Source organism: Urocitellus parryii, chromosome Y, assembly GCF_045843805.1.
Source record: "Urocitellus parryii isolate mUroPar1 chromosome Y, mUroPar1.hap1, whole genome shotgun sequence".
Lineage (NCBI taxonomy): Eukaryota > Metazoa > Chordata > Mammalia > Rodentia > Sciuridae > Urocitellus > Urocitellus parryii.
The window spans coordinates 25,881,539-25,906,731 of NC_135548.1; the positions used below are offsets into that span (position 1 = coordinate 25,881,539).

The 25,193-nt window shown below is 30.7% G+C and overlaps 1 protein-coding gene across 1 annotated transcript in view; it reads right to left on the reverse strand.

Moving 5' to 3' along the window:
* Positions 1-328: 328 nt before the first annotated feature.
* LOC144250990 (kelch-like protein 1) overlaps positions 329-25,193 on the reverse strand; it is a 381,896-nt gene continuing 357,031 nt past the window's right edge. Inside the window, exons 10-12 of the mRNA XM_077794135.1 lie at positions 9,410-9,581; positions 5,116-5,143; positions 329-405 (exon numbers count right to left, since the gene is read on the reverse strand). Coding sequence (XP_077650261.1) covers positions 329-405; positions 5,116-5,143; positions 9,410-9,581 — 277 coding nt within the window. The remainder of the gene's footprint in view (positions 406-5,115; positions 5,144-9,409; positions 9,582-25,193) is intronic.

A 25,193-nucleotide genomic window follows, 5' to 3' on the forward strand; every position in this document is an offset into this window, starting at 1 on the left:
TAATTATTGTTGTTTATATTTTTAATAATTGCCATTCTGATTGAAGTGAGATGAAATATTAGTTTTGATTTGCATCTCTCTAATTGCTAGAGATGTTGAACATTTTTTTCATGTTTGTTGATCGATTGTATATTATATTAGCTATCTCTAAAATTATATCTAGATAGAGGGAAAAGAAAATGTTTAGAGTTGTTAAAAAACCATTTAAGTGTATTTTTTCACAGTGGCATTGAGCTTAGGAAAATTGTCTCTCATAAGTACAGGTCTTAAAATATGCAAATCTCAAACTAATGAGTATAGGAAGACACAATGATTCTACAATCCTCATTTAGAACACCCTCAAGTCAGACTCATGCCGTGAAGAAGATAATGCTTCAACATTTCTGTGAATAATAGATTGAAGTTCTGAAACAGAAAAAATTGTGTTTTTTAAAAAATATACTCAATATTCAATTAATATTTCAACACATTTTAATAAATTAGTTCTGGTGAACTAATTTTATTCTCAGAATATAAAATAAAGATGAGATAAAAACACTTTTTTCTTTACTATCATTTGTCAAAATATAGATTCAAAAGGAAAAGTGTTTCTTGCTCATTATAGTAAAATATCTTTCCTATTTGACAATTGTTTAATTCTTTCTTTTTTTTTTTCAAACTGTGGAATGTTGTAATGAAGGGTTTGAGACTGAGAAGCAGAAAAAAAGGCATTAAAAATGTTAAATCTCATAACTAAGGTACTTTCATCAAAGGACTCAATAGAGTAAAAAAAAACTGCCTATACAATGGGAGGAAATATTTGAAAATTATGTAAATAATGAAGTCCTACAATTTGACAGTAGCATAAGCAAACAACCCCATTAAAATGGGCAGCGTACTTGAATAAATACTTTTCAAAAAATTGTAAAAGTGTCATTAAGTATATGAAAAGATGTTCAAAATTTCAATAATCAGAGTAAGGCAAGTACTAGCAAGGATGTGGAGACATTGGAATTTTTGTTCACAGTTGATGGGGATATGAAATGGTGTAGCCTCTGTGGAAAATAGTATGAGGGTCACTCAAAAATATTGTAACTACAAGTGATTTGAAATTCCACTTCTAGATTTATATCCAAAAGGATTAAAAGAAGAATTGTGAGGAGATACTCACAAACAAACATTTAGAGTGGAACTTTTCACAAAAATTAAGGACAGAAAGCAACCCAGTACAAATGGATAGATGAATTGATCATCAAAACATTTTGTAGTCATACAATGGAGTATTATTTAGTCCTAAAAAACAAAAGGCAAGGGACTGGGGATATAGCTCAGTTTTAGAGTCTTGCCTAGCATGCACAAGTTTCTGGGTTCAATCCCTAGCATCACCCCACACCCTGCCATAAAAGGCAATATGTCCAGTAAAAAGAATACAAATATTGTATGATTATAGTTATATGAAGTGTATAGCATAGTTAAATCCATAGAAAGTAGAATGTAGGTTATTGTGGGTTAGGGGAGGAGAACAAGGGACATTGTCTCATACATATAAAGCTTCAGTTATGCAAGATACAATAGTTCTGGAGTTGTGTTTCACAATAATGTGAATATACTTAACAATAAGAAATTAAGATGCTAAACTTTGTGTTGTACTGTTTATATTTAATTTTTTCTGGTTAATACTATTTTAATTTTTTTCTTTTTTCAATTTATACAAAGACCCAAGTTAGACATATTTATGGTTTACTATATTGTGCTTTTTCTGGAGGGGCTATTGGGGATTGAACTCAAGGGCACTCCACCACTGAGCCACACCTCCAGCCCTATTTTGTATTTTATTTACAGACAGGGTCTCACTGAGTTCCTTGGTGCCTCACCATTGCTGAGTTTCCCTTTGAACTCGTGATCCTCCTGCCTCAGCCTCCCAAGCCACTGAGATTACAGGTGTGTGCCACTCTGCCTGGCCCCCATATGATGCTTTTCTATACACTGCATTATGTTTAGATCAGTTTAAACTTATCTCTCTTCTCAAACATTTATCACCATTTATGATGAAAACATCCTTTCCTCGAGTTTTTTTAATAAATGTATTTTAATAAGAAATAACTACATTTCCAAAACAAAAGTGAGAAGAATACATTGAATTGTAATTTTGTGAATCTAGTATCCAGCTTAGTAAAAAATACTCAGATTCTCATATCTACATTGAAATATACAATATATTATTGTTATTTATAGTCATGCTACTGTGTAATTGCGTACCAGAACTTCTTGCTCTTATCTAACCATAACTTAGCATGCTTTGATAAAACTTTCCCTCTGTTCCCTGCATCCTCTCCAACCTGTTAATCACCATTCTACTCCCAATATCTATGAGGTCACCTTTTAATATTCCACATATGAATAAGGTTATTCAGTTCCTATCTTTCTGTGCCCTACTTCACTTAACAAATTTCTAGTTTCATTCATGTTGTTGCAAATGACAAGATTCCCCTTTTTCATGGCTGAATACTATTCCATGTTGTATGTGCACCACATTTTCTTTATCCATTCATCAGTTGATGAACACTTACCTTGTTTCCATTTCTTGATTAGTATGAATAGTGCTACAGTGAACATGGGAGTGCAGACATCCTTCTACTGTTGATTTCATGTATTTTAGCTGTATACCTAGTAGTTGATTGCTGTGTAATAGGGTAGTTCTATTTTTTTAATTATTTGAGGAGTTTCAATATGATGTCCATAGTGGTGTAGTAATTTACATTCTAAGCAACAATATGCCAGTTTTTCTTTTAATCTATACCCTCTCCATCACTTTTTTTTCTTACAAGAGTGAGGTAATATTTCATTGGGGTTCTGATTTGCATCCTTCTTAATGGCTAGTTATGCTGAATATTTTTCCATATACCTGTTGTTTTACTTACAAAATAGCTTATAAGCTCTATTGCCCATTTATTAATTAGGTTGTTTTAGTGCTATTGAGCTCTTTGTTTTGCTACATATTCTGGAGATTAATTCCTTATTAGATAGTGTATTAGTCAGCATTGTGTCACTGTGACCAAAAGATCCAACATGAACACTTTAGAGGAGGAAAAGTTTATTTCAGCTCATGATTTCATAGATTCAGTCTATGGTTGACCAACTCCATAGCTCTGGACCAGAGATGAGACAGAACATCATGGTGGAAAGATGTGGTGGAGATAAAGAACTTAGTATATGACAACCAGGAAGCAGAGGATGTTCCACTCAACAGGAACAAAATATAAACCACAAATTCATGACCCTAGTGCCCTACTTCCTCCAGCCACAATCTACCTGCCTATAGTTACCATCCAGTTATCCATTCAAGTGAATTAATCCACAGATAAGTTTATGGATTTCATGATCTGATCATTTCACCTCTGCACATTCTTGCATTGTCTCACACATGAGTTTTCTGCACCACCACGTATTCACATTATAACTTTCTCCCATTCGGAAGATTGTTTCTTCATTTTGTCGATGGGATCTCTTTGCTGTGTAGAAGATTTTTTGTTTGATATAATCCTATTTGTTTATGTTTGCTTTTGTTTCCTGTGCATTTGGGATCTTGTCCAATAAAAGAAACTAACCCATTCCAATGTCCTGAAATGTGTCCCCCCGCCCCTTTTTTTTTTCTTCTAGGAGTTTTCTAGTTTAGGTCTTACATTTAAGATTTTAATTCATTCGAGTTGATTTTTTTTGCTACTGGTGAGAGTTATATATTTTTAAAATCAGAATTTAAAAACAATCAGTAGCATCTTAGCATCTTTATCTTTAACAACATCATTTTTCTGTAGAGGATTGTAAGTAATAATTTTGATATCTAGATCTTGGGGAATTTATAGTTTCTCAATATATTCTTGGGAAAATCTCTCAATAATATTTCCTTAGTTGTTAGATTCCATACATTTTTCACCATCCAACAATAAGTTAATTTTGTGGTTTGCACTGACTTAAAAAGAAGGATTTATTTGCATTTTAAAACTTCTGAACAATTCTTAATTTATTATATGATGAATATTTTCAAGGCATTAATACTGTCTCAAGTCAGTGACTACAAAAGACAACAATAACCACAAATGGTGTCTGCATGGTATTGCTTTAGGAGGAAATCAATTTGTGTTTCTCTAATTTTGAAAAGTAAGACAATAACACTGTTTTTCTCTGTAGTATACCTTGTCAATTTCAACCTAGATCTAAATTAAAATCTATTTAAGAAAGATACACTGATAAAAGCAAATGTTCTATTATTTATTAATTGTATTTAAAATTTACATGGGCATATTTATTAAGAATGTTATGCAATGTTATTATTTTATGATTTAAACAACTACAAACATTTGGCTTAAAATAATGTACATATCAATGTAACAAGTTTGAAAAAATGGGAAATGAGAATCTGAAGCCTGTCTTCTTTAGAGTAATAATCATAAACACTCCAACATAATGAATTATATTTTTTCTTGAAAAATTCTAATATATTTTTTAAAGAACAAAATTTCTAAAGCACTTTACATGCAGTGTATATATATATATATATATATATATATATATATATATCATTCAGAATAACTAGCTTCCATGCTTACACTGAACTCAACATAAGGCGAAAGCCCATAATTGTATTGATTCTTTGGCTCAGTGTGTTCAAATCCAAAGAAATGTGGCAAGCCTAATGAAAACAATTCCTTGTGTTTGCCAGTTTAGATTGCTAATATGGTTGCAATACATTTCAACCATTGTCTCTGATGAAATATGCAGCTTTGAATAGCAGGACAGTTTGTTTTCTGAATGCAAGAGACAAGCGTGAATCTATTCTCTAATTTTCCTCGTAGCTTAGGAAAATGAGGAAGGAGCAGGTTGTTTTAATAAAACATTATTCTGCTTCCTGTTATGACCACATCTGATTAGGAAAACAGTAATCAATCAGATTCTGTGAGATGAAACAGCATATCTTCTACTCTTGGCAACCTGTTCCATATTGCCACAGATTGTAAAACAATAGAATGATTTGCTGTCATGTAATTTATTCATGTCACAAAAATAACCACTCCAGCAAATAAAATCCCTCCAAGTAAAATAAATATAAGTCAAGGTTGCTTGAATATTGGGAGGCACCTGCTCTCCCAATATTCAAGGATGCCATCTGTCCAAAAAGATAAAAAACAACTTTCAGACAAATTTTACTCTCAGAGTAAAATATGCAAATTATAATATATTTAAAAGGTTAATATTATAAAAATTATAAATATACTTGCATTTTCTCCTTTCATCCACAAGTAGTACATTAAAATGGAAACATTGACAATGGCATTTTTAAAAAGGCAGTGATTTGTATATTAAAAATGGTAATACCTTCAGTCATTTATGGAATTTTTAAGAAAAATAATAAACTAGATCTTCAGTAAAATGAAATTTCTATAGAAAAATTTTCAATGAAGATTTACTCTTCAGTTTGCATGTATACTTTTGCAATGATACTTCATAGTGATAACTTGGACTATATTTGAGAAGAAACGGCTATTATACTCACTGCAATCATTTTGAAGTTATTTCCCTAGATATTATATTGAATTAAATGTGTTATTCATTCATTCCAGACAGAGACATACAATGGAGTAACTTCAATATTTTCTCATAAATAGGCCATAATTACAATTGCTGTGTGGCTTATTAAATTTTTTTAAGTTATGACAATCATTGAAATGAGAACTGGATTTTAAAAATAATATTAAATAAAAAAATAGCTAGACATATATTAAAAATTTAATGTAGTTTACAATGAAGATTTATTCTTTAGATGTAAATCAACATTTTAATAATTTGACTTTTTGATATCAATTTTTATTATGGTTTTCTAAGATCTAAAGAATCAGGGTAGACTAGAAATTAAATACTGTTGTTTCATGCTAGAAATAAAGTGAATAAAAAGTAAGAAATAAGATAACTAATATGAGCTGGATTGAGAAAGAACATTTTCTCATTTTCTAAATATGGAAATTAACTGCATTATCTATCAGTTCTTTCTAATGTATTTAGTTACCCATTATCTCACTGTAAGTTTAAAAGAACTCAAATAATATTAATTTTTTATTCCTTTCACTCAATACATTGTTTATAAAAGCTAATTTAATGTAATAAAAGATAATAAATGTCTTCCTTTAGAATTGATGTTAAACTGAGAGGAGGAAAGGAACATGTGAAGTCCTTCATAGGTGATTTTGTGCTAAGAATAATTTTTATAGGTCACCACAATTATCTGCAGTCACTTTGTGTATAGTCATCTCCACGTGCTCCATGTGACTGGTGAGTGAATAGAGCATTAAGCGGCAAGCAGCAAGAGGCAATATGTAAGTCACACATCATCAAAGTGAAGAAATTTAAATGCATCTAACTCTAAAATACATGTGCTTTTCCTTGTGTTTCTGTAGTTACCTAATTGTTTTCAGATGTTGTTTCACATCAGAGTCATCTAAGGGGCTTTTACCAAATATATATGTAGTATTCCTACCATTAAATAGAAATGGATGAGTACTGGGTAAATGTTTTTGAAAAGTTTCTCAAAGGCCCTCTGATATACATTCAATACTGGGAAGTACTGTGCACTCGACTGCAAACAGATTGAGTAGCTTTACTTTTTATGTATATCTACATTGGCAGGTATCTTAAAAGGCTTCCCTGGAACACATTCTCAATCCTATGATATGTTGTGTGAAAATAAACTGAACACATGCACGCCAAAGTTAACAGAGTAGAAAGGACAGTTCTCAATTAATTGGCATGAGAAACATTCACATATTCCCTATATTTTACCAATCAAGATAGTATTTGGAGACAGATTATTAAAAGACACATTGTTGGGCTGGGGATGTGGCTCAAGCAGTATCACGCTTGCCTGGCATGCCTGTGGCCCTGGTTCGATCCTCAGCACCACATACAGGCCAAGATGTTGTGTCCGCTGAGAACTAAAAAAAAATAAATAAATATTAAAAAATTCTCTCTCTCTCTCTCTAAAAAAAATACTCTCTCTTTATATATAAAAAAAAGACACATTGTTTTATTTTCTTATACTCAGATGGTAGAGGCATACAGTGTGAGAACGCTGGAAGAGTACAGCAAGAGAACACAGGAATCGATGATTTTACCCAGGCTATGAGAAATAGAATAAAGTTCTTTATAAGTCTTGAAGCGCATGTATTGTATTTTTCAAACTAAATGGCAGAAATAAGCCTAATGTTTAATGGCAGTCAAATTTATTTAAAACACATTCATAATCACACACAGATATGCGGATATGTTCTCTACAAACACACTAAGACTTATGTATGGGAATTACTCCCTAATCTGTTTTCATCATTTCTGATTCTAGCTTACATGGAAAGTCTTACAAATAATCATATCCTTGGATATTTTACTATTTTGCTTTATTCATTCCAATGATCAGCCACTTGTTCTGGGGGGGGTCAATGATATATGGGATAACCAATGGATTTCATAAGGGGTAAGTGGAGTGAAATTTATGGAATTAAATGTCATATATAAGAAACATTTCCAATAGGCTGGAATCCTCAGAGTTTTCAAAAGGTTTTTGTGTGAGTCTGTTGACAGTCCCCTCAAGTGTCTTAAAAATATGAATAATGAAAAGATGTGGAAGTAAGATATTAAAGTAATTTAATAGTTTTAAAATTAATGCGTATTATACTAAAATAAAGTTATAAAACATAATGCCTTGCTGTTTGTAAGACATTATATGACACAAAAGAGTATAACAAAATACAGATGAGGAAAATAGTCTTTAGGAGGCTTTTAAAACTTATTATTACTGCATGCATTATTTTGACTTCAATTTTAGAGGAATGGTAAGCATAATGGTTTTATACTACATATACGTTATGAAGATATTATATATCATTTATACACCCATAAACTTCCTTTAATGCTCATTTGTATAAGTGATACATTTCAATTACATACCATTGAACTGGGACTTTTTAAGTAAATAAAATATCATTAATTCTTGTAGTACTCTTTGGAAATACTAAGGTCTCAAAGTTAAAAACTCAAAATATATCTAAACTTTTAGTACAACAATGTGAAAAGCAGTCATTAGTAACTAATTTTATATTTCGTACCCTTTGGATAAAAATTGTTTCTCTCACAATTAAAGAATTGTTGCAACTCACAGAACTCATTTATCCTAATATTTCACCTTCTTTCCTCCATTTTTCCATTTTCCCTTGCTCAACCAAATATATCTATATTTATTGAATTCAAGAGGTTTCTTTTAGGGGGGAGGGAGATTCATAATTCAGGTACCTTAGCCTGAACGTTAGAAATTTTATTCTGCACTTCCATCCATTAATGCATATGAGATGTGATCATTAATCAACTTCAACCAAGTAAGACTTTGGAAAATCAGTGCACTCATTGATAGAAGCTATGTATTTATTTGGAATATATCTTATGTTTAGACTTCTGACTAATAAACAAAATGATACAAATATTGAGGAAATTATGAAAGAAAAAAGGAAAGAGCAATTGACTGTAAGGACACAAGTCTTAGAATGTATTCAGGACATAGAAGCTGTAAGCTTCAGGTGCTTTCTGTAAACTTAGGTCTACTTGGGTTGTCTTGCCTTCATCCTCCCTAACACACACACACACACACACACACACACACACACACCAGCATGCATCCTCTAACTATGCACTCAGAATGGGAGCTGCTACACTCTAGCATAAGCTTGAGTCCCTAACTATATTCAGCGGCTAATGTCCCATTTAAGCCAATCATTCCCTAACTCTTTTGGGTAAAGTCATTGTCAAGGACTGGGTACTTTATATACGAAAAGCTATTTAGAATTGTTTTTCTTTTTAATTCAACTGGGACAACAATTTATTTTATTTCATTTGTGGTTATGAAGATTATGAGTGGGAGCTTACAACAGCATCAAATGGAAAATTCTCTTAGGTAAGAATGGACCCAATAAACAGGCAAACATGAGTGGCAAAAAGGTCGAGTTTTGCAGACACCAATTTCCTTTTTCTAACTGTGTGTAAAACCAAATATACTTGTGTTAGGATTTTGTAAGAAGTATATGACACTTTTACTTTTTTGCTTCAGCTAACTCAAATTCAATTCCTGTTCCTTGTATGGCTTATTATAAAGTGAAAATGCAAGTGAAGCAGGCATGTCCCTTTTCAATACAAGTTTATTTTAATATCACATGCAACAGATAAATACATAAAATGTGATTTAATGATATTTATTTCAATCTTAACCTAGGACTAAATCATTGTTGGTTGAAGGCAATTGGGCTAGAACAATCACTATTTGTATCTTCTTACTCCAAAAGAAGTAAATGAAGTTAATTCTTATACTTGAAGTAACTTTAGTAGATGACAATCTTACCTGTGTCCACTCATTAGTTTGTGGATCATAGGATTCCATGGTGTTGAGGTATGTCTGCCCATCATAGCCACCAACAGCATATAATCTGTCACCAAGGAGACACACTCCAACAGCATCTCGGGGCATACTCAAAGGAGCCACCATGGTCCAAGTGTCTGTTTTGGGATCATACCTGAAATTCAAGGACAATAGAACATAACCCATTCTAATTGCATTCAATTTTTACTTGATGAATGGTAATTTTTCAAATGCATGCCATGAGAAAAAAACCTAAGTCATTTTTTTCCTTAAAAGTTCAAACATTTGAGCAGGCGTTTGCAATTGATAGCCCAATGTATAGCTTTCTAAACTTTATGGTATTTAAAAAACATACCTATACTCTTATTTAGGTAACAAAGGTAAATATCATGATTTCTTTTTTACTAGGAAAATTTAGATACACAAATGTTTTCCACAGCAAAACAAGTGCCCTTAAAAAGGTATGTATAGAGTGTTAAAGTAATGGATCAAAGAATTGGCTAAAATCTGGGAGAATCATGGTGTACTTGTCTGATGAAAATGCTTTTACATGAATTCTAAAAGTTTAGCCTAAATTTGTTAGAAAAGAAAGAGAAGTTTGTGCAAAAGAGCTACAGTTTAAAAATATGTGTGCCTAGCTTTGAGGAAATAGTTTTGTAGTATGGCTAAATTCAAAGAAGTATGAGATAGCAGTGTATCTAAAGAGATAAGTTTTGATCAGCTTATTGATTGTCTGATTTCCTAGACAAGATGTTTTTAATTCATTTAATAGAGAAATACAGAGCCTTTGAAACTTAAGGAAATAATTATAAGTTGAACAGAACTGCCACTCCTAAGATATGTAGAAAGATTACCAATATTCACCATGAGGAAGTTTGATATGTCAAGAAATTGAGGTTAGAAAAATCAATACATGGAATGGTATCAAATTAAAAAGGTTCTTCACAGCAAAGAAAAAAAATCAAGAGTGTGAGAGAGAGTACAAAATGGGAGAAAATCTTTGGCACCTGCATCTCCGATAAGGCCTTAATTTTCAGGATATACAAAGAACTCATAAGGCTTAACTCCGAACAAACACAAATAACCCAAACAATAATTAGGCAAAAGAACTAGCCAGACACTTCTCAAAAGAAGAAATATGAACAGTCAACAAATATATAAAAAATGTTCAACATCTCTAGCAATTAGAGAAATGCAAATTAAAATTACAGTGAGTTGTCAACTCACTTCAGTCAGAATAACAATTATCAAGAATACAAGTAACAATAAATGCTGGTGAGGATATGGGAAAAGGGGGGCATTTATATTGCTGGTGGAACTGAAAATTGGTGCAACCACTCTGGAAAGCAGTATGGAGATTCCTTAAAAAACTAGGAATGGAAACATCATTTGACCCAGTTATATCACTTCACTGTATAAAAAGGAGTTAAAATCAGCATACTGGAGTGAAGTAGTCACATCAATGTTTATAGCAGCTCAATTCACAATAGCTAAACTATGAAACAAACCTAAGTGAACTTCAACAGATGAATAAATAAAGAAAATGTATATATACAATGGAATATTACTCAGCCATAAAGAAGAATGACTTTATGACATTTTCTGATAAATGGATGGATCTGGAGACTATCATGCTAAGTGAAATAAGTCAGTCCCAAAAACCCAAAGGTCAAATGTTCTCTCTGACTTGGGGATGCTAACACAAAACAAGGTGGGAGGGAAGGAGGAGGAATAGAAATTCAGTGGATTAGACAAAGGGTAATGAAGGGAAGGGAGGGAAGATAGGAATAGCAAAGACAGTGAAATGATTTTGACAAAAATTTCCTGTGTATATATAATTATATACCACAGTGAATCTCAACATCATGTATGTCCCCAAGATTGGGATCCTAATTAGAATAAGGTATACTCCATGTTTGTGAAAATGTGTCAAAATTCACTCTACTCTCATGTATAACTAAAAAGAACATTTTTTTTTAAAAGAAATGATTCCTTTCCAAATACTTTAAAGGTATATACTAATTTTGGTAAACAAACTTATAATCACTCCACTTCCTAGTTGGGATTTGAATTGAAATTATTATAAAGTAAAATTTAATTGATGAATCAAAAAAAAAGAAATTGAAGTTAGGGAGTCCAAATTATTTAAATGAACAAAAAATGAATTTCAGTTTCAAAATATGTATATCTATATATAATACTTTGAGTGGCAAAATCCTGGAGACTATTTTAATTAATGTGCTTTAATTCAGCTAAGAATGAAGCTAGAACTATTCCGTTGCTTTTCACAGTTGCTGGTTCAAATACTAAAACAAAAACTAGTAAGAATCCAAAAGGGAAGGTATAAAAATAAGACTAGAAGAAAATATTTCCTTTCAAACTCAGCAAACATATTTTTAGCTTGTTTTCTTGCTCCAATTCTTTCACCAATTGAAATTTTCAATCAACACACACCTAAAATACAAGAACAAACAACCAAAAATACCTATAGTTTATTGAAAATAAGTCAAGTTGTTACAAAAGATCTCCAATTTATGTTACAGACAATAGTCATATTACTCAAGATATCACATGCATTTTTACATTGTGGTTGAAGGGTTTGTGCACTGTAATGATGACATGTGTGAAATGAGATACTGGTTGAACACCTGCGAAACCTGAATCACGTTGAAGAATAAGCTGCCTAGCATATAAATATTTGATTTTACATGCTCAGATTAATAAGTGCAAAATTACAAAAATAAGCAGGCACATATAGACACATGCAGCCACAGATATACACTCTATTTATCAGAATTTCTTTTGAATTTTTAAACCTTTTCCACAAACATTTTGAAATATACAAATATAAAAACTGAGAGGGATAAGAAAGACAAAAAAAAATTACTGTAAGTACACAAATAGTACAATTTAGAATGTGTCCCATTTTAACAAGAATATTTACTGATTTTTTCCACAAATCAAAGACTAAAGAAAAAAGAAAAAAATGAATAAATAAACATGCAGAAGTAATTGTTTTAAATGGAATGTGAGTCAGACATATAATAAACTAATATAAGTTGGCTTTAGTTGGATACTAATTCAAATTGACCAAAAACTTAAAAAAACTGAGACATTTTGGAAATTTTAATATAACACAGGTATTATATTTTAATAAAAAATCATTGAATTTTTATTGGTGAGATAATAGTGTTGAAGCTATCTTAAATTCAGAGGGGCATTTGTTATATTAACTTCACATGAATAGCTTTTTCTGTGTTCATATTTTAGACTTTATTTAATCATTATTCAGCTCCACAGAGTTATATTTTTTTCAAATATTGTCTGCAAAGCAGACTTCATCATTTTATCAAAGAATAAAAAGAAGTCATGTGGGGAACTCAGAAAATGGCTAACACTGGTGTGTTAAGCAGTCATAAATTTCAAAAGGTTTAGTTCTTCAAGTTAAATATATACAGTAAACAACTTTGAAACTCTCATATTTGAAGAGGAATTAAGAAAATACTAATATGTCCAACATTTAGGGACACATTTAAAAATATTAAATTACATTTAGAAATGCAGATCTTTTTTAAGCTTGACATTTCACTTTTCGTGTGTGTGTGTGTGTGTACATGGTATTGAACCTGGGGAGCTTTACCACTAAGCAGTATCTCCAGTTCTTTTTATTTTGAGACAGAGCTGTTGCCAAATGTCTCACTAAATTGCTGAAGCTGGCCTTGGACTTACAACTTCCTGCCTTTGCTTCCCAAGTTACAGATATGTGCCACTGTCCTGGCTATATTTCACACATTTTTTGGATGTGATTTTAAAGTTGTAATGTTTCTAGAATCCACAAATCTTAGAATTAGATGTACCTGTTTTGAAGTGTAGATAATATTTCAAATATGTAACAGCAATCTTTTTCATGAATATATGGCAGTGGTGATGATATTTTAATTTATATATTACAGTGACATCAAACCAAACCAAAACCTGAGCCCCCTTTTCCCTCCTCCAATACATACTCTAAAACAGATATTGAGGAAGTGATCACACAAGTTCAAATTTACCCAGTAGTCATTATCTTTCTTTAAACATTAGTAATTCTAAGATGATTATTCTGTATTCAGGAACTCTTCAGATTCCCCTTAGCCTGGGGACATAACAAAGTTTTCCCCAAGATGAGATTATTGTCTGTTTTTAGCTTAAGAGAGGATCTAAAGGTGGATAAACATTTTCCAAACCATTACCGACAATGAATTTTGTACTTTTAATGTGTTGTTTTTGAAAACAATGTAATTTTACGAATTTTTTTTTTTGGCCCCTGGTTGCCACTTTATTAAACAAACAAACAAACGAAAAACAAAAACAAAACAAAACAAAACAAAAAAACCCAGCAGTGGCAGGGTATGATTTTGTATTTACACTGCCTGCTTTCCTTGCATTTCACATCTTACCTTGGCCTTCCTGGTAGGAGAGTAACTTCTGTATCAGATACTCTATTAAAGTTTATAGCCCTTAGGCAAGAGATGTACCAGTATAGAGTGGCTAAAATTGGCTATAAAATGAAAACTTGCTAACGGCATATGATAGTCACAAAAAAAAAAAAAAAAAGTTTCTCTTTGAAAATCCCTACTACAGTTTCTAAAGAATTACTAATTTTTTACACGCTCTATTGTCATTTCCATACTTTAAGGATAAAATTTGGTCTTAAAATATTTAAAGGAAATTTATTTTTAAACAGAACAGCATTACTTGGGTATCAGAGTTGAGAATGCTCATTTTCCCAAATTTTATAGGAAGCATTCAGATAGACAAGAGGCTAAACAATATACAAATGTTTTATAGCTAGGTACGTTTGTCTGTTTAAAAATAAATAAATAAATATAAGAGCCAAACAAATAAGAGCACAAAGAAACAAGAAAAGACAAAAATGAAGAGCCAATGCTATGAGAACGAATAAACTGCTCTGAAAAAGTAGTTTGTATATTTCAAGAAAATGGATTACACAAATTACCTCTGAATTAATTTGAATAAATTATTTGTGCCTTGAGTAAGTAAGAGTGATGATAGTGCTCTAGTGCTGGTTAAATATAAATAATTTTATTTTGTCCTATAAAGAAAACAATCTGCTATCAGTTTTCATGAGATTATCAAAATGGAAACACTGACTTTAGAAATATTAGAATATAGGATAGTAATGCAAAATAATTACAATAAAATTATTTGTTAAAAACTTCATTAATACTGCATTTATGTTCCTATAAACATTCTTGTTTAGGTATTTTCATATAATTGCATTGCTAATGGATATTAAGGAATGAGATGTTTTGGTCAAAAAAACTGAAAGGTGGAAAGTGCTGTCAATTCATTTGACAAAGAAGCTGTGTTGACTTATACTCCCTTCATTAGTGTAATGAGTTTCACTTGCTCTACCTGTTCTAGTATTATAGGCTGTTTTCATTTTAACCTTTCTGGTGGGTAAGTGGTAGAGAGATGTTGGAGTTTTAGTCTGCATTTCCTTTAGGACTAACAACATCAATCATTCTTTGCAATAGTAATTTCCTATTTGGGTGTCATGTTTTGAAGCACTCTTGTTTATGTGTTCTGCCTATTTATTTTTTTAATGCCTTAATGTTCTTTTAAAAATAGTTTGTATTTTACTTATAGTTTATTTTTATAGTTGAATCAATGCATTTGTTGATTGTATGTATTCCAAATATTTTTTCTCACACTCTGGCTTACTTTCTTATCCTCTTAATGGTATTTTTTAAAACATTTCAACAGTAATATCTTTCTTTATTGATAACCCTTTTTAGATCTATGTTAACAAATATCTCACATTCCAATACTTTGACTATAGTTTTCTATATTGTATTCTAAATATTTTATTGCTTTATTTTTCACATTTAAATATAAAATGCACTCTGAACTAATTTTTGATGTGTTATGAGATAAGCGCGAAGAATAATATTTTGTATATTTAATATCCAAATGACTCAGCCCTGTTTGTCATAATAATTGGGTTCTCCTCACTGCTCTTCAGCTTCTCCTTTCCCATAATCAAGATTTATGTTTGATTCTGTTTGAGGATACAAATCTGTTTCATTTGTCTATTTGTTTATACTGTAGTGATACCACAATATCTTACTTAAAATAACTTAGTAGTAAGTTTTTATATACAGTTCATGAGATTATCAAAATGGAAACCCTGACTTTAAAAATATTAGAATACAGAATAGTAATGCAAGAAAGGTTATTTTGGAACTTGGGGTGTTGCCACAGTCTGGCTGGGCACAATTCAGGAGCCACTTATCAAAAGAAACAAACTTTATTTTTAAAACTACAAACGCCAAACAAAACAGCTCCTCAGGAAAAACCCTCAGAGCCCAACTGCCACCACCGGCTTCCAGAAGCCTCTCCCCACACACCAACCAACCACCTCCCACAATCCTCCTGCTCTTGAGGCCGATTGGCTAGGTCGCATGGGCGGAGCCAAAGAAGTCCCCCAATGAGCAGTTCCGTAGTCTGAAGGGCAGGGAAACAGCCCAATGAACATCACCACAGAGGAGCCAATCAGCTAGATGTTGCTGGGGCCACTGTGAGCCAATCATCAGCCGGCAGCTGGGAGTTTGCTGGCAGCTGGAAGTTTTCTGGGGCCCCTTTGGCTGTGGCTCTCAACAGGGTGTGCTTTTGATTTTTATTTAAGTTTTATGATAAGATTTGTGATATGTATGCACCTATGACCACACTATGCAGAGCATTTTCAAATTAATAAAGATTACATTGAAACTATAAATCAATTTAGAGGATAATTTGCATTTTAAAAATATTCAGTCCTCTATTCTATGAACAGAACATTTCCTTCCATTTATTTATGATATTAAAACTTTTCTCAGTAATGTTTTATTTTTGTGTTTAGAAAAAATATATACCTAGTGTGAGATTTGTTCTTAGGTATTTTAAAAAAATATTTTAATGGTAACATTTATACTATAATTTTGTTATGGTTTATTGCTTTCACATAGAAATATAATTAATTTATAAGATAACTGAATATATAATAAATATTATTTGTGAAATCTAACATTTCCCACTTTGAGATTAGATTAGCATTCAGTATCTTTCATGTAATCTTGATTACCAATGTATTTTTATATCTCTGTTCAAATGCTATAGCTATTTTTCCTTTCATATTTATATACTGACTTTTATATATTGGGTATTTATATTTGGCTTTTATTTACTGGCTATTTGTTCTACTAAAATGTTGAATAAAATTAATATTAGCAGTCATTTTTTCTCATTCTAAATGAAAATCCTAAAATCTAAATTCAATACTTGAATATTAATTTTTGTAAATGTTCATTATCAAATTAATACAATTAATATATTTTATAAGTTTTTTATGAATGGATGCTGACATCATTTTTGTACTTATTCAGATGCTAGCTTGTTTTATTATCATACTGTTTTATTTATTTCTATTTCTATTTCTCATGTAAAATCAAACTTGTATTTATGAAATAAATTGAAATTGAATTGCTTTATTATTTTATATATGTGTTTGTGTGTGGGAGAGTATGAATTTCTCTTTCTCTGTCTCTCTGTGTCTCTGTCTCTCTGTATATACAGATACACACACACAGACATTATAAAGATGTGTGAATAGATTAGATAGATGGAGATAGGTAAAATTTAGGATTTGGTAGTTCTTTTCAATATTTGCAATTATTTAGAGAGTGACCAACATTTTTTTCTTTCTGTTTTATTTTTCTTGTATAAGGTTCTTTAAATCATAAAATTCTTCAAATGTATTTCTTTTGCTCATAATTTAATTTTTAAATAATAATGTAAACACCAAATATTTTGAGAGTCTGTAAAATATGTAGTATTGTTTGTGCATTTTCTCTTGATGTAAGTATTTCTTTCTTTTCTCTCTTTATTTCTTGTTATTCTAGAAAGGAGTTTATAAACTGTATTACATATATTTTCTGAAAAATGAAAGTTTATTTTTAATCCTTTCATATATTTATTTTCTATCTTACTAATAGATTTTAAATTCTTTTTTCACTTCAATTTTGTTGATTGTTATTTGCTCTAATTTTTATATATTCTTAAGATAAAACATAAAACGTTGGTTTTCAGCATTTGTTATTTGTTAAATGAAGGCACTTAACAAAATGTTCTACTCTAAGTATTTCTTTAGCTACATTCAAGCTTTTTTGCTTGATATATCACATTTTTATTATCATTCAGTTCAAATCATTTTCTAATTTTGGCCATGTGGTGTTTTAAATTGAATTCCTTAAATTCAAATATTTAGCATTTTAAAAGTTATCTTTTAGCTATTTATTTATAATTTAATTTCACATTGGTCAGAGAATACACTCTTTGAAATTTCAAGTGTTGTGATTTTTTAAGGCTTACTTTATAACTCAGAAGTTGGTTCAATTTGATGCAAAATTCCATGTATATATAAAAATATTGTTTATAAAGGAAATTATTGCAATACAACAATCTAGATCTCTTTTTAGAAAGTTGTACACAATAAACTAAAATAAGGAGAAAAAAATTATCTCCATCCAAAGAAGGGAGGGGGAATAGGAATAGGAAAAACAGTGGAATGATTCTGACATAACTTTCCTGTAAACATACATAAGACACTGCAGTGAATCTCCACATCATATACAACGACAAGACTGGGATCCTAATTAGAATAACATGAACTCCATGTTTCTATAAATATGTCAAAATATACTACCATGTATGACTAAAAAAAACACAGAAATTTTTTTTTTCAAAATCAAGGCAAAATGATATCTGTACCTTGGAGTGAAAAGAGGCAAAGAAATATATGTGTACAAGAATAGTTGATGAGAAAGTAAAAATATATTTGGATGAAACAAGTAAAATAAAATTTTATACAAATGTGCCAAAGTAAAAGAAGAAAAGGATAAAACAGTGGTGACTTACTTCACCTCAGTGTTGTGGAGGATGAAATATATAAAAGTTTTACGCGTAAGTGCAATTGGTTGATTATAATTAAGAATATTATTTAAAAAAATAATATTAATGTCTACCTAAAAACTGTTTTTACTTCTTTGAACTCTCTTAGGAGAGAGTTGTGGGAGAAAACACACCCACACATGCACACTTGCACACACATGTGTACACACACATACACACACACATACACCCCCTCCACACACACACGTCAATCATTCTCCTAATAGCTTACTTAATGGAACTAGTCTTTGTACAACCAGAGATCTGCATGCTTGTTTGATTTGTTCTGCATTATGATAAGTAAACTGGTGGTCTGTGGGTGATCCTGAAAAGCAGTGTACTGACAAAGGGAGAGAGGATTGCTCATCAAGCACATGCAAATTGATCTCACAAAAGGCTACTCGAAGTAGTCAGGCTGCACCACTATAGGCACTTTCTCAAGATACCTCTATCAGTCCTATGGGGCTTCTTCAAAGAGAATTTGAATGAATGTGCAACCATCTCTGGTTTTTAGTGTTAACTCAGTAATGCACCATGTTGTATTTTCTTTCCTCTCTTCATTCAATTTTTTTTCCATCCATCTCTTGTTTCCCTGGATCTGTTAACATCTAGTATTAACATGTTAGGTGTTGACTTAAGTTCTATTTAGGGAACACTATCTAAGGGAACTTGAAATAGCAATTTAAATATAATTGTTAAAAATGATTTTAGGAACATTTAAGAACAGAGTACAGCCTATAAAACTTTGATTAGAATATCGGGAGGGGTTTTACTTAATTTTTAAATGGTCATATTAAAAAATAATATTGTATAGAACAGCCATTTTGAAAGATGAATAATGTAAAGGTGCTTGACTCTTACTAATATTAGTTAAGAATAACAAAAATTGATTAATACAATATGTATTTTAATTTATTAAATTAAATATTTAATATATGATTTTAGTACAAACATTTATTTCAGTGAAATAAAATTTAACAGTTTGAAAATAAAAGGTTCTATAAACAAATATATAATACATAATATCAAAAGAATATATATTAGGCACTAGTAATGAGCATATAATAAAAATAGTACAGAAAAAGAGCTTATATTAAATTTATTCTATAATATTGGATGAAATTAGTACTTTTCAGTTTATAATGATCTAATTAAAAGGAGAGTAAAATGGACATGAACATCGTGTATCATTTGCCAAGTGGTTTACTAGATAAAGAGTTAACTGAAAACAGCTAAAGCTATAAAATAAGGATAAAATATATATGCATGTATATCTGATATCAGGACAGGCAATTACTTTAAAACATAATGACAATTGGGTAAATCATTACTGTACTGACACCTAATGAACTGTACTTCTTAATGTAATGCCTTTGGGTGGTTTTGTGATTCCCACAACACAGTGATTTGAGTCAACTAATGGGACATAACAAATATAATCTAAAGGCTTAATTAGTAATTGTATAGGATCCACTTGGAGACATTTCCTGTTGGACCCCCTTGTCTTGGACTCAAGTTACCATACTGGAGAAATTCAAATCACAAGGAGAGTCCAGCAGAGAACTGAAGTTCTCTGGTAGATGGATAAGCAGATCTCTCCAACAATAGCTACCCTTAATTGTTAGTACTGAGAGAGAATTAAATGGAATATTGAATATTCCATCATTTAAATCCAGATAACTGCAGTGTCAGACTGATGATGAAATCAATCAACACACAGAATCATGAAAGATAATAAATTTGATAGATAATAAATAAACCACTAATATTTGGGGATTGTTTGGTAGTCACAAATATATAACCAGAGAAAAAAAAACTCATACATTTTTCTCTTAAAAGAAATGTACAACATCTACACTTAAGCAAATAATCTCAGGGAAATATTTGTTAATCTGAAAAACAAGTAGTTAATAACATCTTTATCTGAAGTATATTCAAATAAATTTTAAAAATAATAAACCTCATCTTATTGGTTTATACCATACTTTAAAATGCCATAAGTTCTGGTGGAATTTAAGATCAGGAGGCCCAACCTATTAGACATTCCATATGCATCAATCCATAGTTTTTTTTGGAATTAGGGATTGAACCCAAGGGCACTTAACCAGTGAGCCACATCCCCAGGTCTTTGTTGTATTTTATTTAGAGACAGGGTCTTGCTGAGTTGCTTAGGGCCTCACTAAATTGCAGAGGCTAGCTTTGAAATTTCAATCATGCTGTCTCAGCCTCCCAAGCCACTGGGTTTACAGGTGAGTGCCATCATACCCAGCTTCAATACAGTTTTAAGTACTCTATATGTGCTGTGCTACTGGTAACAGCCTGAAAGTAAATTAGGAGAAAGAGATAAAGAAACAGACATTTTTGCAAATATTAATATTTGCTAGAAAATGTATCTTAAAATACAAAAAGAAGAATAAAATGTAGACACCAGATTACTTAAATAAATTTGGGTTTCAGAATAACTGATGGAATTGCTTTCTTTTATGGATTTTCCACATCATCTACAACAAACATGCACTATTTATAAGTTAAGAAATTAAAAAGTTGGAAATGTTTTAAATATCAGGCTGCAAACATTCAAGATTGATTCTTAGTTTCAAATTCAGTCTCAATATATATATTATTCTCTGATCAGAATATATTTCTTAACAGGAATCTCACACAGGGTATTGAGGGCATGTTCTCTGTTTGAATTCAACTACAGAAGTCTGTTAATTAGGGTCACATGAGAGGTGAAATGGTTTTGAATTGACTGTCAACTTCCACTCTGTGACAAAGTAGAAAGAGGTTAGCTCATGTTAAAAAAAATAATTTTACTCAATATTCATAATGTGTTTCAGACTCTCATGTGGATTGTGTGTTCAATGTTTATTTTGAATAAGCATATTTTTATGTTTTTATTAATATTCTCCCAATATTATTTGATACTTCTTTTAAAAATATAAAGGGCACAAACAGACTGAGAAAGGAAGACAAAGAAACTAGGTTTCTACTTCCCTCTCAGTATTCACTGTTTATTTCTATACAAAAAAGTTAATTTGTTGTCACCTTTTCTAAGAAGATGAATGAAAAATTCTATTTTGACTTATGTCATGTTTTATTACATCTACTTTGCAAGGTTGAGAAGAGAGAAAATGAGTTGCTGACAGAACAGAGAGAAAACAAGGGCAAGCTAAGCAGCTCTTTGAGTCCTTTCAGATGCAATTCTACAGTAGATGATTACAAATTATTTAAATTATTGCCAATCAATAGAAGATGGAGCATACCCAGGAGTTGTGAATACTGGTTAAAGCCCATTTTTTAAAATCAGCATCTCCTCATTCTAAACTAAGAAACAATATATTATTTACATAATTACTTTCTCTATTAATATGACAGAACCACCTGTGAATTCTAACTATGCATTTAAAATGACTTCTGCCAAAATAAAAATGAATTTTTCAGTTTGATAACAGGGTTGATATCCTCCCATTTATAAAGGATGTGACATGTTTCCTTAATTCATGAACATCTGCCATTTCACAGGACTGTTCTTCTCCTTCAAATTATACAGATAAAAAAATATAATGCCAGAATTCTGGACCGAGCTTTCCAGCAGGCATTCTGTCAGTGTCTCCAGCCGACCACTTCAAAAATGTCCCTTGCCTCATTCTGGAAAATATCTAATCACATCTAAATTATTAATAGCTGTGGTATCAGTTAACAATTATTGTATTCACTAATAAAGCTGAGCCCCTCAGTACTTAAATTTTCATAAAATCCCTATCTATTGTAAATAAAAAAAAGAAATTTAAAACATAAGTAAAAATTTAAATTTAGGGATATATATATATATATATATATATATATATATATATATATATATATATAATGTAAGTAAAAATTAATGTGGTTCTTAAAAAAACTAAGAAAAATGTCAATCATCTGAGCAAATAGGTTGTCTCTCCTTTTTCACTTCTTCCTGTTCTACAAATGTTACAATTCTTGGACTTTGTGTAAACAAAAAGGATGGGAATGAAGTAGGATGAAAAAAAGAAATGAAAGTATCCAAGATTCCTATTCTTACCTCATATATTAATGCTTATGGTAATTAAAAGTTCAATGTTGTAACAAATTGAATAATGTGTTTATTCCTGCTTGTATGACTGCACATATTGCCTTTACTCATTTCATTTTATCAGAGATTAACAAAATAAAACTATTGAGGTACGTTTTTACAGAAATATAATAAGTACTATTGTTTTAGATAAATTTTTCTGACTGGATTAGATTTTGATGGACCTTGAAAATTTTTGTCTATTTATGATAATATATAAAATACTTTTACAATTACTTGTTAACTGTGTTTGATTAACATATAAAGATATTTTGAATTAATATTTGAACCATTGCATTGTTTTTCAGGCACCATCAACCCTGAAATTTTTTGTCTATTGAATAAATATCTTAAATATATAAGAATCATTGATATTCAGCCAAAGATGATGAAAATAGACATTTACATGAAAATCTGGTAAAAATAATCAAGTAAGAACCTACTATATATTTGTTCTTCCAAACATCCATTTATCCTTCCATTCTTCCATTCATCCAATGCTCACTCTTATCACATATATTATACAGAGAGAAAGAGAAATATATACATATAACTCTTATCACTCTATATAACACATACATAGAGAGATGATATATCATGATACATATAACTAGATGATTTAACATTTCTTTCTATATATCATCTTCTAATTCACTTATGTATCAGTATAATGACTTAGTTTCCCTGAAGATAATTTTTCTTGGGGAAAATTTGAGGTCATTTTTTTACTGTCATATTCAATAAATCTTGACTAAGTGCCTACTTTACCAGAGATTTTGCCAAAGTGCAGAAATACTTAGGAAGAAATGCAATCTTGTCATTACCAACATATGGAACAAACTTTAGTGGAAAACTGATGTAAGCACAATTTTAATTGATATTGATAATTAGGCCAAATCTGCATTATGAAAATATTCCTCTAGCAACTATGAGAAGAATAAATTGGAAGAAGCAAAAGTGGGTGTTAGAAAGTTTAGGGAGTTCATATTACTTTTAAACTCTTCTCTTATCATCCTTCATTACTGGGATGCAGATCTGAGGGCAAAGTCATTTGGATCTACTAATAGCCAAAAGTGGTATTGATGCTTTTGCAGATATTTTCTGATCTATGGCCTGGATTCCAGTTTTGTTTGAAATATTATTAATTGATAGTATTGTTGTATAACATGTTAATATTATTAATTATATAATTTGTCATTTAAATATAATAAAATATTTGCTAATATTAAATGTTAAACAGTATTAAAATGATATTAAATATTAAGCTCTGATTATTTGTTTCTTGTCTCTTGAAACACATTGTAAACTCTGTATGGCACATTGCAAAATATATACAATATAATAATTGCTGTCTAAATGTGTGAAAGTTCTTTGTCTAATGCAACAGATTTTATAGGCTTAAATTCTCCTAGAACTCACTGCGCATTTTGGAAACAAATTTTGTCAGCCAAGATGCTCTCATTAATGTGAGACTCAGTCACAAAATCAAATTTTGTCTGTTCCATATACTATTCTAGACTCCCTGTTCTCACTCAGTCCCTGGTTTCCAACTTGCTCTGATCTGATATTCTTTGTGCTTATGAGAGGTGACTGTAAAAATTTTAAGTATTATATAACTGTGTTTAATACCATTATTATATAATATATTTGCATTTGCATAAGGAATTATGCAAATAGTATATTAAAATTTGACATACCTATCTACCTACCAATCAAATATAGCATTGAACACTAGTCATTATTTCCAGTATTCTGTTTTGCCTATGATTATATAGTAAAATATTTTTCACATTATATGTGCAAAATAGTTCTACATAAACACCATTATGTACTTTTTTATTGATGATTTACATTTGAAATCATTAATAAAATAACAGTTTACAAAACATGCAAGGATGCTATTACTTTGACAGGTAGCATGAATTAGGATAGAATCATGAGAACACTATGTGCTTCTGCATTACTTAAGCTGTGTGTACTCACTACACTCCTATAACTTAAAATAGCTATGCTTATTTAAATCTAATTTTGCATCATAAATGTATTCCTAGACTGAATTATTTATGCCTCTGTTCACAAACAACATTTGAATACATCATACAGTAAAGTTAGAGGGAATATTTGGATAAAATATCATTTCATTAGCAGCATTTGTATATGATATTCAAGGTAAAAGTAGAACCCTGCTCATATTCAGCTTTCCTTCATTTCCCCAGGAATTCAGCAGAGGAAAACGTGAAGGACCTCTCAATTTACTTAGATTTATTAAAAAATGATTGAATTTTTATGTGTATAAAAATATAAATCTATTTATTTAGACCCTCACCATTATCCTTACTATAACACCTATAGTTCCTAATTTCAGTAGATTAGAGAATATTTAATAGAAACATGGTAAGCCTAATGCCCTTCTCTATGTATATGTAACCATAAAAATGAAGTCCATTTCACATAGCAGCAATACTGTTTAACATTATTTATGGATATCTATAGAGGGAACAGCATATATTTGGGTTGATACTGCTTAACAAAAGCTATCTCTTGCTAATGGACTGAACCTCAATAGAATAATGATATTGTTTCTAGCAAAACGTTATTGTATCTTTCTCCAATTAACTATACCACTTATAAGCATGAGTATAAATGATGTAGCTTCTTAATATCCAAAGAAAAGTTTCC